Source organism: Pundamilia nyererei, unplaced genomic scaffold (genome assembly GCF_000239375.1).
Source record: "Pundamilia nyererei isolate P.nyererei 1_Seehausen unplaced genomic scaffold, PunNye1.0 scaffold00016, whole genome shotgun sequence".
Classification (NCBI taxonomy): Eukaryota; Metazoa; Chordata; class Actinopteri; order Cichliformes; family Cichlidae; genus Pundamilia; species Pundamilia nyererei.
This window is the reverse complement of record NW_005187417.1, coordinates 220,894-234,139: the sequence shown is the minus strand read 5'-3', so window position 1 is coordinate 234,139 and position 13,246 is coordinate 220,894. Positions and strand designations below refer to the sequence as shown.

Genomic DNA, 13,246 nt, shown 5'->3' with positions numbered 1-13,246 from the left:
TGTATATATATATATATGTACACACACGTGTGTGTGTGTGTGTGTGTGTGTGTGTGTGTGCTGATGTTCATGTTATAATAGGCTATATATATTTTTGAAATCAGGGTTCTTTTTAAAAATATTTTCTTGCTGTCATTTCACAATAAAGCCTGGCGATGCTGACTTGCTTCACTGCAAGGCTTTTAATATAAAACAGATGAAGAAAGCCTGAAGTTCGTGTTGACAACAAAAAGCAGCTGTGGTGAGTTAAGTTTAAATGATAACAGAAGACACACAGCCCATTTCCAATTAAAGCCTGGTTGTCTGTGCAGTAAATAAAGCTATGTGCTCCTCTGTGACTTGGAGACTAAAAATGCAATCTAAAAATAAAAAAAGATGATTATTTGCTGCCGGCAGCACATTTGTTCCACTCACATCACATGACTTCAGCTGAAGACTGCAGGCTGCAGACTGTGACCAGTAGCCTGCATCAGCTGTTTACACGAGCGCACATATCCGAGCTCCTGTAACAATTATCTCGCAACGAGCTTAGCTTCTCTAAAACATCTAGGTTTCAAATAAACAGATACTACACAGTCCAGGATCACAACCAGGATAAATCAGAGTGGTTATAGCCATACACATAAACAAACGCACACATCCACACATGCACACAGCTGCTGGTCCATTTAGATGCAAAATGATTCTATTGTGCTGACTCAGGTGTTCTGCAGAGTGGCTGAGCTGTTCACATCTCCCTATTACTGTGCATGTGTGTGTGTGTGTCTGTGGGTGTGTCAGATGGTAGCTTATGTCGCTCCACATGACTAACTGGATTTCAACACCAACACAAACAACAACACAACAAATAATGGCTTTGCCAAAATGGGCCAGCTCCTGCTGTTCTCTCAGCTGTGACTGTGATGTGATTACTGACAAAACCAAATGTAAGAACAGGCCACATCCACCGGGGACAGGGCCAAAGGATCGTTGCTCGAGCAGACCGCCCTGAAAGGGCCAGCCCTCTGTATGGTAAATAAAGTCTAATAAATGTGTATCCAGCATCAGTTAGGGTGGAGCAACTAAAAAATGAAAGGTGGAAAACTTGGGATGATCCAGTGGTTTGAGCGGTTGACCAGTAGGCTGCTGATTTGGGTCAGGTGGTCTTTGATATAGATTTTGTTTTGTGTTTTCAATGTTTTCACACCTGCTGCATTTAGTCTATTTAAATTGAACTCTGGTTCTTTCTGAACTGAGTATTTTCACTCCTATTTCAGCCTATTTATAGAAGAAATGACTGGGTTTGAATCAGAGTGAACACAGAAACTGTTCCAATGGTCATCAAACCACATCTGTATTGATATACACCAAGATGTCATGCAGCCCTAAAAGGATTTGTGTCTCCTCCCAAGAATGAATCAGGAGTCTTTCACTTGTCTAAACCTCTATAATACGAACAGTGGAGAAAGTTTACAAGACTGACTTGAACTGAAACATGAGCTCCTCAGGAAAAGCCCATTTTCCCATAGACTTCCATAGGACCATTGGAACCTCTCCAATGGCTTCACTTTTCAGAGCTAGAAAGTATGTTCATATTTTATACTGTCTTTATGTAGGGGTGGGCAATTAATTTTCCCAATGGGATACATGAGAACCTGGAACTGTTGTTAAGCTTATGAAGAGACAAGAGACAATTAATATCAAGTAGAATCGAGATCAGTTTATTGTTGCACCTCTCCAAAACAGTTCCAGTTTCTCATGTGGCCTCCTGAGAAAATTAATTGTCCATCGCTGGTCGGTAGCTATAACCAATCTCCTCTGGGAAGCAAGATGAAAATAATTATTGGCTAGAGTTAATATCCAATAAACAAAATGTAATGTCTTTAGACTGCTCATTCAAGGCTGCCCTTCTATAAACTAACACAAGAATATTACAGATACTATTTAACATTACAATGTGCATCTAATTAAACTGTTAATACACATTAGCACTCTCACTCTCAACACCCTACAGCCATTCAGAAAAAAAACAAAATCAACAAATTTAACAGCAAACACAGCAAACACATGTTAATTACCTACTGTTACATTAAATGTGTAGGCAAAGAAAGAAATAGGAGGAGCATCACTGTATGCATTACCAACACAAAAGCAGCTAAAAGAGTTACAGCAAGCCCTGATTTAATAGCTGCACACGCTCTACCTGTATCCAGCGTCTTTATACACCCTAACAGAACAGATACATCTTTGTAGGGTACCTCTGATCACACTGAGAGGGTCTGTATTAATGTATTTGGGATGGACTGAACCCAGAGCTTAAAGGGACCTAGCTCACACATTTAAAAAAAACCTGATATACATGGATGAACATGACTGATGTCGTGCAGGGTGTTTAAGTCATCTTGTTCTTTTTAGCAAAGTTAGCATAATTCATAGAGCTAAAATAAATCCATCAATAGGAAATATTTAATGTGGAAAAAATGTACCCATAAAGCAGACTGCAGAGAAACTGTTGGGCTTCAGAATATGAATTTCAGAATATTTGTCATTGCAAAATTACTGTAAGTCAACAAAAATATTATTAATGCTTATTTACATATAAGGTCAAAACTTTAGACCATTCCTCTGTAAATCCTAATAATGTTATAATTTATAATTATTGCTTCCCTCACATATAATTACAACTTAAATAACTTTAATCAGCGACATCTGCCAGTTAATTAGATAGACTACCACCACATGGGGGCAGAAATATGAACAAAAGTTTGAAACTGAAGAGGTAATGATAGAAATGAGGATGGCAGGTGATGACAGCTGGATGTTTAGGTTGTAACCAGCAGAGGGATATGACATGTGTAAGCTGTGTGTGTGTGTGTGTGTGTGTGTGTGTGTGTGTGTGTGTGTGTGTGTGTGTGTGTGTGTGTGTGTGTGTGTGTTCCTACCTGGCTCTCGGAGCAGCAGCTGAGCCATCGCCTGAGAGCTGCCGGCAGAGTTCTCCGCGATGCACTGATAAAATCCTTCATCTGATTTCACCAAGCCCAAAATCTGCAGGTTACTGCCGTCCTAAAACACAAGAAAGACAACAACATGTCAGAAAATTAAGAGTCTGGCTAAGAGCTTTGTACAAGTGAAAAATATGTCAGTTACACCAAATCAAAAAGTGTGCATGAACAAAAATGTCTGCAGCAGAATATGTTGGATGACCCAGATTATTGGATTATTCAATTACAAGAGTCCATATTCTAGCTCTCTCTCTAACGCTCTCTCTAATTCTCAAATTCACTGATTTCACAGATCCCTGCGGTTCTGTTATAACTGCATAATTTTTCACATTAAAAACATATACGGGAAAAAATGGTGTGTCTGTGCTGCTTTATTTATTTGTGTTTATGTTTATTAAAATGCTTCTTTACTGGAAAATGGAATCACATGCATGTAGGCAAGGTGAAGACAAACTCAGCATCGGAATAAAGTGATTTTGAGTGTGGTGTGGTTGTTAGTGCCAGGTGGGCTGGTCTGAGTATTTTAGAAACTGCTGATCTGCTGGGATTCTTTCACACGCCCGTCTCTAGAGTTTATGGCATGGTCTGAAAAAAAGAAACTATCCAGCGAGCTGCAGATCTCTGAGCAAAAATGCCTTGCTGACTGAAGTTAGAGCACCACAGCAAAACCCATCATCTGAAGGTTGCTTCCAGCAGGACAACACACCATGTCAGAATGCTCAAATCATTTCAAACTGGTTTCTTGATCATGACAGTGAGTTCTGTACTCAAACGATCTCCACAGTCACCAGATCTCAATCCAATACAGGACCTTTGGGAAGTGGTGGCATGAGAGACTTGCTTCATGGATGTGCAGTTGACAAATCTGCAGGAACTAGGTGATGCTGTCATGCTAATATGGACCAAAATCTCTGTTTCTAGCACCTTGGTAAATCTAAGAGACCAAAAATTTAAGCTTTTCTTAAGGCAAAAAACAGTACTAACAATATGTACCTAGTAAACTTGGAATACATGTGTATTACAGTTACAGTCTGTTTGCCCTTTTTTCAGATGGGTATTTTACACACAGTAACTACTGTCGGCTGGAAGCTATTGAATTAATACTGGTGAAAAGATAAAAGAGTTATAACGTGTAGTAACAGGTGACGCGTGTAAGGCTATGGTCTAAAATGTGAAACACAGGCTACTTTTTAATACTTTTATTTGCTACAGAACTCCATATGTGGTATTTCATAGCTGAGGTGGGCTTAGTTTACCTCTGTAGGTGTGTCCACATTTTTCACAAGGACTGTATGTGTATACTTTTCTGAGTGACTCACCACTATCTGGAAGTAGTCACTCGGGATGACTTCCTCCCCGTTCTTCATCCAGCGGACGGTCGGCGGCGGGTTTCCTGTCACAGCACACTCCAGCTCGATGTCGGTTGACTCATAGGCGTACGTGTTGGTCGGGTAGTTGAGGAACTGAGGAGGCACTGCAGAAACATAGAGTGAAAACAGCACATATAAACACCTCTTCCTGCATGCTGGAGCATCTCTGCATCAATGCTACTGCTGCTCAGTCCGAGTGTTCACACACACCTTTACTTAGTTGCCTTTTGGGATTATGTTTCACATTAACAAGTTTCTATAACAGCCTCAGTTAATTACTGACTAATTAACAGAAATATAACCTGAGCCATCAGCTTATTAGTAAAGCCCTAAATGTGTTTGATCTCATTAGCCTCAGTGGATCATCACACATTCATCTGCTCACAGACAGCTGCTGCTTAACTTAACATTTTCAGGTGTTAGTTGGAGGATGGCTGCAATTCTTGAGGCTTAACTAAGTGAACACAGCAGCAGATTAATCTGGTAAATTCTTAGTTTCAAATCAAACAACAGAAAACATAGCAACTAGTTAACATAGTGAAGGAGTCAGAAACAAACATTACGGTGTTTCAGTACTTCCAACAAACAGACGCGAGCATTCCTACATGAATCAATACTGCGTTGAGAAAATCAATTAGAACTTTTCCTGCATTAATGTGACATTAGCATGACCCTGGGGTCAGGTTAGCTGGCATTCTTTCCTGTTTTTTTGTGGTTTTCCTTCTCCAAAACAAAGACCAAAAGCTATTATAACAAGAAATATGGCTATAGGAATCAGACAGAGTACCCGAAGCAAGCAAAAACACAGTAAACAGTCTATAGAGGCGCTAAACTCATATACTGAGAGACTGGGAGTCACTGCCAATCGTTTAACACCACAACTTAACCCTTTTAATCGTATCAGTGGTCTGGATTCTGTGGGAGAGGTTCAAGCCATTAAGATGCAAAGTGTCTGAAGCAGCTGACAGACCGAGCAGCGTTCAGGTAAGGTCATAGCGAACTGTCTTCAGCTCACTCGATTGTAAACAGGTTTGAAGGCAGGCGAAGCGGCTGCCATGTTCCAGCTCTGTTGTCGTCTTTGAACACGCGTCAGTAGCTCATGACTGAGAACGGAGATGTGAGACAGAAGCCATTTTGAGCCTCAGCAGAGAGGAGGAAGCCTGAAGGGCCTTGTGTAGCACCGAGCGCCACGCTGACGCTGTCAGTGCTGCGAGACTACAAACACTGCGTGTCAGCAAACACACACACGGGAATGTCCTGTAACTGTCACCAGACTCACAGATATACATGATGCCACAGTATGTAAGAGCTGTTAAATGTAAAAACACAAAGAATATGGTGAAGAGCCAAGAGAGACAAAAAGACAGAAGCATGCCTTGGAAACCAGGAGACAAAAAGTAATCATTCTAACTGGCATGCCATCAAAAACTTTTTTTTTTTCAAACAGTAATTTTTGCTTTTCTCCTAAGCTTAGACTTGTGGTTAGAAATATAGTTTTGCTGAATTAAACCTAAAAGGTTATGAGGTAAGCAGCTGGCTGGTGCATCCTATGTTGGCACACATTTTATTTTAAAGTAAACATGTTTATTTCTGCTTTAAGTTTGGACATTTTAACATAGGAGTCTATGGATATTGACTCACTTTTGGAAGCGGCCTCAAGTGGCCATTAGTGGAACTGCAACTTGAATAAAAAAAGAATTAAAAAAATTGTGAGAAGAAGAGTTGGAAATCAAGAAAATAAAATAAAAGGTGAGAATGAATAGAGGGAAGTAAAAAAAGACTAAAGGTTGAATGAACAAAGCAAGAGAAAAGAAAAGGAAGAAAGTTAGCAGAGGTAGAGCTCTGTATGTGCCTCCGATAGACACATCATTATCTGGAGGTGTAACTTTATCACTGCAGTAATGCTCTAATTAAGAGGTAACGATTTCCTTTAAAGTGTGAGCGGCTGCCTCTTCACCACACCGACAAACTACACACTCAGGTACATACGACACAGATCACAACACGGCTTCCAAGAATTAGTCTAAGTAACTAAACACAGGAGACACAGGAGACACAGGAGAACACGTCTAAAGCAATCAGCTTCCTCTTCAGTTCAGTGCTGAGGTCACAGTTCAAGTGGGTTTAGCAGCTCCAGAGAAACTTTGTATTACAGCGAGTGATAGAACACACAACTTTTTATTTGCAAATACAAAGTTAATTGAGTTTTTAAGACCACAATATCCTGCTTACTCCATCTTAAGAATAACAAGTTTGCTCTGGTTTTGTCAGCTGTGCCTGTCAGAGCTTGTGTCTAATTATCCAGTACTATTGTTTAACCTGGGTCTGAATGAATTTCAGAGGTATGAATTGTTTCAGCTGCACTAGTTAAGTCATAACATGTCACTTCATGAGAATGTTTAGCCAATTAGAGAGAATTCTTCATTAGACAGTCTTGATTATCATTTTGTCTGACAAAGTGAAAAAATAACAGTTAATGTAAGATCCAGAGTTATTCGTTTATTATCAGTTTTCTAATATTTTGTTTGGTTTTTTGCATTTATGTTCTTTAAAAAAATCTGTTTAGTTTCAGTTGGTTTGTTGAGTTGTTTTATTGCTCAAAATCATTTAGTTTGTGATATTGTTGAGAAGTTCAATATCAAAATACAACAGTACAAATACATTTTAACACAGAGACAGTTTCGGGCAGGCAATGGCGGACATGCGGTATTTCGCACTGACATCTACTCCAATGTAGGAAGTGTTACAAACAGCTGATCGGATCGGCAAAGCATGTTTCTGGAATATTATGTTTTTGTTGCTGCAAGTGCTTTTTATGCAGTTTTTGCAAAGCTATATGTGGAAGGAAACTGTGACCTAGGACAAGCTGATGGCATAAGATGTAAGTACAACTCCTCCGGTTTCATATGCAAAAAAAAATGATTGCGCTAGCTTACGTGGTTGCAGTGCTACCGGGATTTAAAAATAGTTGCGCAAAACGGAGCGTGCCCGCTCCGACCGGCTTTAAAGGGTTAATGACAGCATTGGTTAGATCTCAGCAATCATCATTGCGGGATATTTATGCCTGTGTAGTGTTATGTGCTTGGGTACCATAATATTCACCTGCAAACAGTTAATATTTGGACATGTAAAACAAACAAACAAACAAAACACTCCATACTGTATATTTTTTTTAAGTTCACATTCCCCAGTGGAGATCAGAAAACAATTCAAATATTCAGCAACATAGAAAGTGAAATGTGTAAACAGTATTTTATGGCTAATGCCTTACCCGGTGTTGTGATTTGACCTTCAGAATAAGTCGATCTTCACTTTCCCCTCTACCCCCAACTAGTTATGGCAGATGGCTGCCCCCTCCCCTGTCCATAAATGGCTCCTCATAACGAGTATAAAAGATAGGTGTAGCCAACACAACATCGCTGGTTGGTTGGTGAAGTCTTATTTTGAGGCTTTTAGCTGAACATGGTGATTGACAAGTCATTAGCCAATGAACATACCCTGGATAATCTTTCTTTCTGAATTTAATAATGACCATAATTTACAAAATGGCCTTCATGTTTAATTCATTTTGACCTGAAACTAGTGGTTGAGCCCTTAATAATCAGAAGTGTTTACTGAGGTCACAGAGAGAGCAAACTGAAGGCTGTTTTCCAGAAGCTACATCTATTCCTTACAATGTCTATGACTCCGTCAGAAATCTATTCTTATTAAATTATTCCTACCCACCACATCTGAATTTTTGCTTATGGTGAATGTCAGGTTGTTGGGTTTTCAGTAAAATAATGTAGGGTCTTTTCCTTACGATATAAGACATTTGTTTAGAGATATATCTTGTTTAATACTCTTCCAACCAACTCATGTCCTGTGTCTGCAATTTACCTGCTATGACATTTTATACTTTAGTTATATTTACTAAGCAACATATATATAAAAGTTTCAGTCAAAACTAAAATATTTGTAAAAAATATTAATATAACTAAGAACTAAAACATATAGAAGTGCTCACAAATCCAGAGTCCATAAAGGCTAAAAATACAAGACCAGCATTGTTATAGTCTATTAGGTAAAATGCAGTTTGTGTCTCTGTCTTGTATTGTGTTGTGTTGTTAGTATCAATCGATCAGCACAGCTGAATCTCCAGAGTGTTTCCCATCATTACCTTACCTCCCATGTGACATGCAAACAGCATCAGCTCTGGTTAGCCAATTATTTTTTTAAATGGTGTAAAAAAAAATCCCAGATGGGCACATCTATTTGATTGGATAAACAAAGCTAGGACACGTGGAACTAAGTTTTGAAAACTGACTTCACTCTGGAAGACTTCTTTCAAAAGTAGCCTTAAATCCATTTTATTCTGAAGGTTGACTCTATAGTTTTGTAAGAGGAAGTGAAGAACAAGTAGTGGAGATGATCATGTCATTTTATTCTTTTTTTTTTTTTGGGGGGGGGGACTAACACAGAGACACACAGTCACAGACAAAAACCCAATGCAAAAGACAGGGGGGGGGTATAAATCAGCGGCCAAAGAATGGCAAAGTGTTAAAAAGAATCCTTCCTATAACTCACAGTAGTAATGGGATTTCCAGCCAGGACAGCCCTACAATGTCCAGAGCCTTCAGGAACTCGGGGCGGACCTCATCCAGACCAGAGGCTCTGCCACCAAGGAGTTGTTTAACTGCCTCAGTGACCTCGCCCCCGGAAGTTGGCGGTCATCCCCCTCATCCCCAGATTCTGCTTCCTCCTCAGAAGACGTGTCAGTGGGATTAAGGAGGTCCTCGAAGTATTCCTTCCACCGTCTGACATTTTTCTCAGTCAAAGTCAGCAGCGCTCTGCCAGCACTATACACAGTGCAGGTAGAGCACCGCTTACCCCTCCTGAGATGCCTGACGGTTTGCCAGAATCTCTTCGAGGCAGTCCGAAAGTCTTTTTCCATGGCCTCTTCGAACTCCTCTCACACCCGAGTTTTTGCTTCAGCCACTGCCCGAGCCGCATTCCGCTTGGCCTGTCGATACCTGTCGGCTGCCTCCGGAGTCCCACAGGCTAACCAAGCCCGATAGGACTCCTTCTTCAGCCTGGTGGCTCCACCATTTGGTTCTGGGATTACCACCACGGCAGGCACCAACCACCTTGCGGCCGCAGCTCAATGCAGCAGCTTCGGCAATGGAGATGCTGAACATGGTCCATTCGGACTCAATGTCCCCAGTCTCCCTCGAAATGCCGTTGAAGCTCTGGGTGTGCGTTGAAGATCTTGCGAACTGGGGCCTCTGCTAGACGTTGCCAGCACACCCTCACTACGTGTTTAGGTGCACCGGGTCTGTCCTCCCCCGCCACCTGATCCAACACACCACCAGGTGGTGATCAGTTGACAGCTCAGCCCCTCTCTTTACCCTAGTGTACAGAACATATGGTCGCAGGTCTGGTGATACAATAACAAAATCGATTATCGACCTGCGGCCTAGAGCTTCCTGGTGCCACGTGCACTTATGGACACTCTTATGTTTGAACAAGGTGTTCATTATGGCCAAACTGTGATTTGCACAGAAGTCCAATAACAAAACACCGCTCGGGTTCAGATCAGGGAGGCCGTTCCTCCCAATCACGCCCATCCAGGTCTCGCTGTTGTTACCCACGTAAGCATTGAAGTCTTCCAGTGGGACAACAGAGTCTCCAGGTGGAGAACCTTCCAGCACCCCACCCAGGGACTCTAAGAAGGCTGGGTACTCTGAACTGCCACTCGGCGCATAAGTGCAGATGACAGTCAGGACCCATTCCCTGACCCTAAGGCGCAGGGAACAAACCCTCTCATCCACCGGGAAGAACCCCAACATACCGACAGCAAGCTGAGGGGATATTAGAATACCCACCCCAGCCCGCCGCCTCTCACCAGGGGCAACTCCAGACTGAGACAGAGTCCAGCCCCTCTCCAGGAGACTGGTTCCAGAGCCCAAGCCATGCGTAGAGGTGAGCCTGACTATATCTAGCCGATACCTCTCAACCTCATACAGTAACTCAGGCTCTTTCCCCACCAGAGAGGTGACATTCCATGTCCCAATTGCCAGTCTTGGTATCCGGGGGTCAGTCAGCCAGGGGCTCCGCTCCTGACCACCGCCCGGCACACAATGCACCCCACCCCTACGGCGCCTCCTGTGGGTGGTGGGCCTGCGGGAGGATGGGCCCATGTCCCCTTTTCGGGCTGTTCCCGGCTGGGCCCCATGGACTAAGGCCTGGCCACTAGATGCTCGCCCTCGGGCACCCTCCCCTGGCCTGGCTCCAGGGCGAGGCCCCGGTAACCTGTTCCCTCAATGTTTTCCTCATAAGAGTCTTCTGAATCGCTCTTTGTCTGGTCCCTCACCAGGACCAATTTGCCATGGGAGACCCTACCAGGGGGCAAAAGCCCGCAGACAACATAGCCCCTGAGATCCCTGGGGCACACAAAGCCCTCCACCACGATAAGGTAGCAATTCACGGAGAGGCAATTAAATATAAATATGAAAAAATATGAAAACAAAAAGAAGATTCACATTCTCTGTCATATGGGGCTGCATGAATAAAGTTTCTGAATCCTTTATCATCCGCAACTGAAAATAGTTGTGGATGATTACTATACTTTTCTAAAGTGACGTTGTTGTCCCTGGCTCTCTGTCTCTTTCCCTCCGGCTCTGTTCCTGTGCTACAGCGAATGTAACTATGGCCCCTCCCCCCTCTTCCCAGCGCAAAGCAAAGGCTAGCGTGTGGAGTGAAGTGAAAAAAAGTGCAAGAGAGGGTGAGAGAAAGGAAAAAAAACCCACGGCTCGCGTCATTCACTTCAAAGAGTTGGCTTTAAGACCCGTTTTGTTCGCGACCGACACATCACTAACTCACAGAATATGCAAAAGGTTTCCCACCTTTTACATGCAATCCCGTTTTGTAAATACCGATAGTCCTTTTTTAAAATGCAAACACCAAATGTGGTAAATTTGTCCCTAAAATAGCAGGATGCAGACTTCAGTTTAACCAGAGCTACTTGTGTTTCTGCCAATAAGGCCGAAACACAGCTACTTTTGTTTGCTTCCTCATTGTGGAGGGATCCACATTTTTAATTTGGCACAGTATTTTTTTTTCTCCCTGGGGATGAGTTTGTGTCTTCTCCTGCGCTCAAAGTGGAGATCTCCTGTGTATAAGGCAAATGTCTTAACAACTACACCGTGAAGGCACACTCTTTAGATAATGATATTTTACATTCAGGGTTGTAGGATAACAGCATGTTCTTCTATTTTTGACCCCTTGAGAACACCATACGTTACATGTACAAAATATAGGGGGACACGTAAGATTGTACCTGACAAGCTCAACGATTCTCAGGTGTGTTTTCATGTGTTTGGTCTCTGCTTGTAGTGTCTTCGTTCAGAAAAGACAAAAAAATATATAAAAAGTTTTCCTCAAACAAACTAAGAAAAAAAAGAATCGACTAAAGAATAAATGTTGTCCGTTTCTTCCTCTTCAGCAATCTCCCTCGTTACAGTCGAAGCTCACTGGCTGATTACCCAGCAGCCTTTGTTCTGTTTGGGGAAGTCCCTGAGCGTCCATCGATTGTTTGGATGCTGCAAGTTTAGCACTGATTACCTGGTCATCTAAGGAGAGGTTTATACAAAAGTGTGTGTGCGCTTACTGGCACCTATTTTTCCTTTTTTTTCATTCTTTTAATAATGCGAACAACAGCAGGCAGGGCGGTGTATTAATGTGATTTCCTGCTAGAGGAGCGGTCATTCATATGGTAATGGAATGCATCAACAACTAGCTGACCCTCTCCCACCCCAGCCAGACACAACAAGTCTGACTCCACCTCGTCTGGGTAAACATGGATTATCATTTCCCATCATATCATAGAGAAAAGTTAATGCAAAGCCACAAAACAAAGAGAATCTGAAACAATACGACTGTTATGTGCTGTTGTGATCTTTTTATCATCTGCCTCATACACAGCATCAGCGATGCTGTCCCTCCATAGCTGCACCTGATAACTTCCACTCAGCATTCAAATGGAAATCAGCACCATCATTCATTTCAGTGAACATCTGCTGTGTGTGTGCTATCATCATGATAGCATCCAGTGAAGGGCACTCACACACATCTATAGCTTTGGACACACGCGTGCACACACACACACAGTTGAATTCTGAGCAGACACTCGTTAGCAGGCTCTTTCAATCTGCACTTAACTACCAATTATTAGTCATTAAGTTTATCCATGGAGGCTCAAACACCCCCACACACACCTTATCATCCACTCTGCGCGCATGATGCCTCAAAGAGTTAATGGGCTGTAAAGCCACTATCATTGAAGAGTGAAGGGCTAACATGGCTGCTGCTGCTGGATGTTGAGCCCATTTTGCATATCATTTTCATCCACCACTGCTGACCTTAATTTTAAGTGATGTAAATGTATTGTCCATAATGTGGGGACATTTAAAGGGAAACTGCAGCAATTTAGTGAAAGACTTCTGTAAAGTTGGGGTGACAGATAAAAAAAAATACTGACACATCAGCCTCTGCAGTAGCAGTTTCTAGTGACAGACCGTACAGGAATGCTAGACACAGTCACCATGACATTACCCACTGGTTAGCGAAGTCCCACTGTAAAACTTCAAGCCTTTACCTTTAGAGAGTATTGCAGCTGTGAGTGTGGGGTGGATGTAACTGTGAAACTGAGGAACATGGCACTCATACTGGCTAATGACAAGTCCTTGAGCTTTATTTATGTTCTGTGTTGAATCCATGTACAGGGAACATGGCTTACATGAGGGGCCATGAATTGAATTTTAGCTAAAAATATTTACTCAGTAATTTTATAGTCCATTGATTAGAACAGACAACCTAAGCGGAGTTGCATGCTAGGAAATGTATTACTTGTACTTT

The 13,246-nt window shown here is 42.1% G+C and overlaps 1 protein-coding gene across 1 annotated transcript in view; it reads right to left on the bottom strand.

The window, feature by feature from the left end:
• dcc (DCC netrin 1 receptor) overlaps window positions 1-13,246 on the bottom strand; it is a 339,139-nt gene that overhangs the window by 171,794 nt on the left and 154,099 nt on the right. The window contains exons 6-7 of the mRNA XM_005725637.1: window positions 4,301-4,455; window positions 2,922-3,042 (exon numbers count right to left, since the gene is read on the bottom strand). Of these exons, the coding sequence (XP_005725694.1) occupies window positions 2,922-3,042; window positions 4,301-4,455 (276 nt within the window). The remainder of the gene's footprint in view (window positions 1-2,921; window positions 3,043-4,300; window positions 4,456-13,246) is intronic.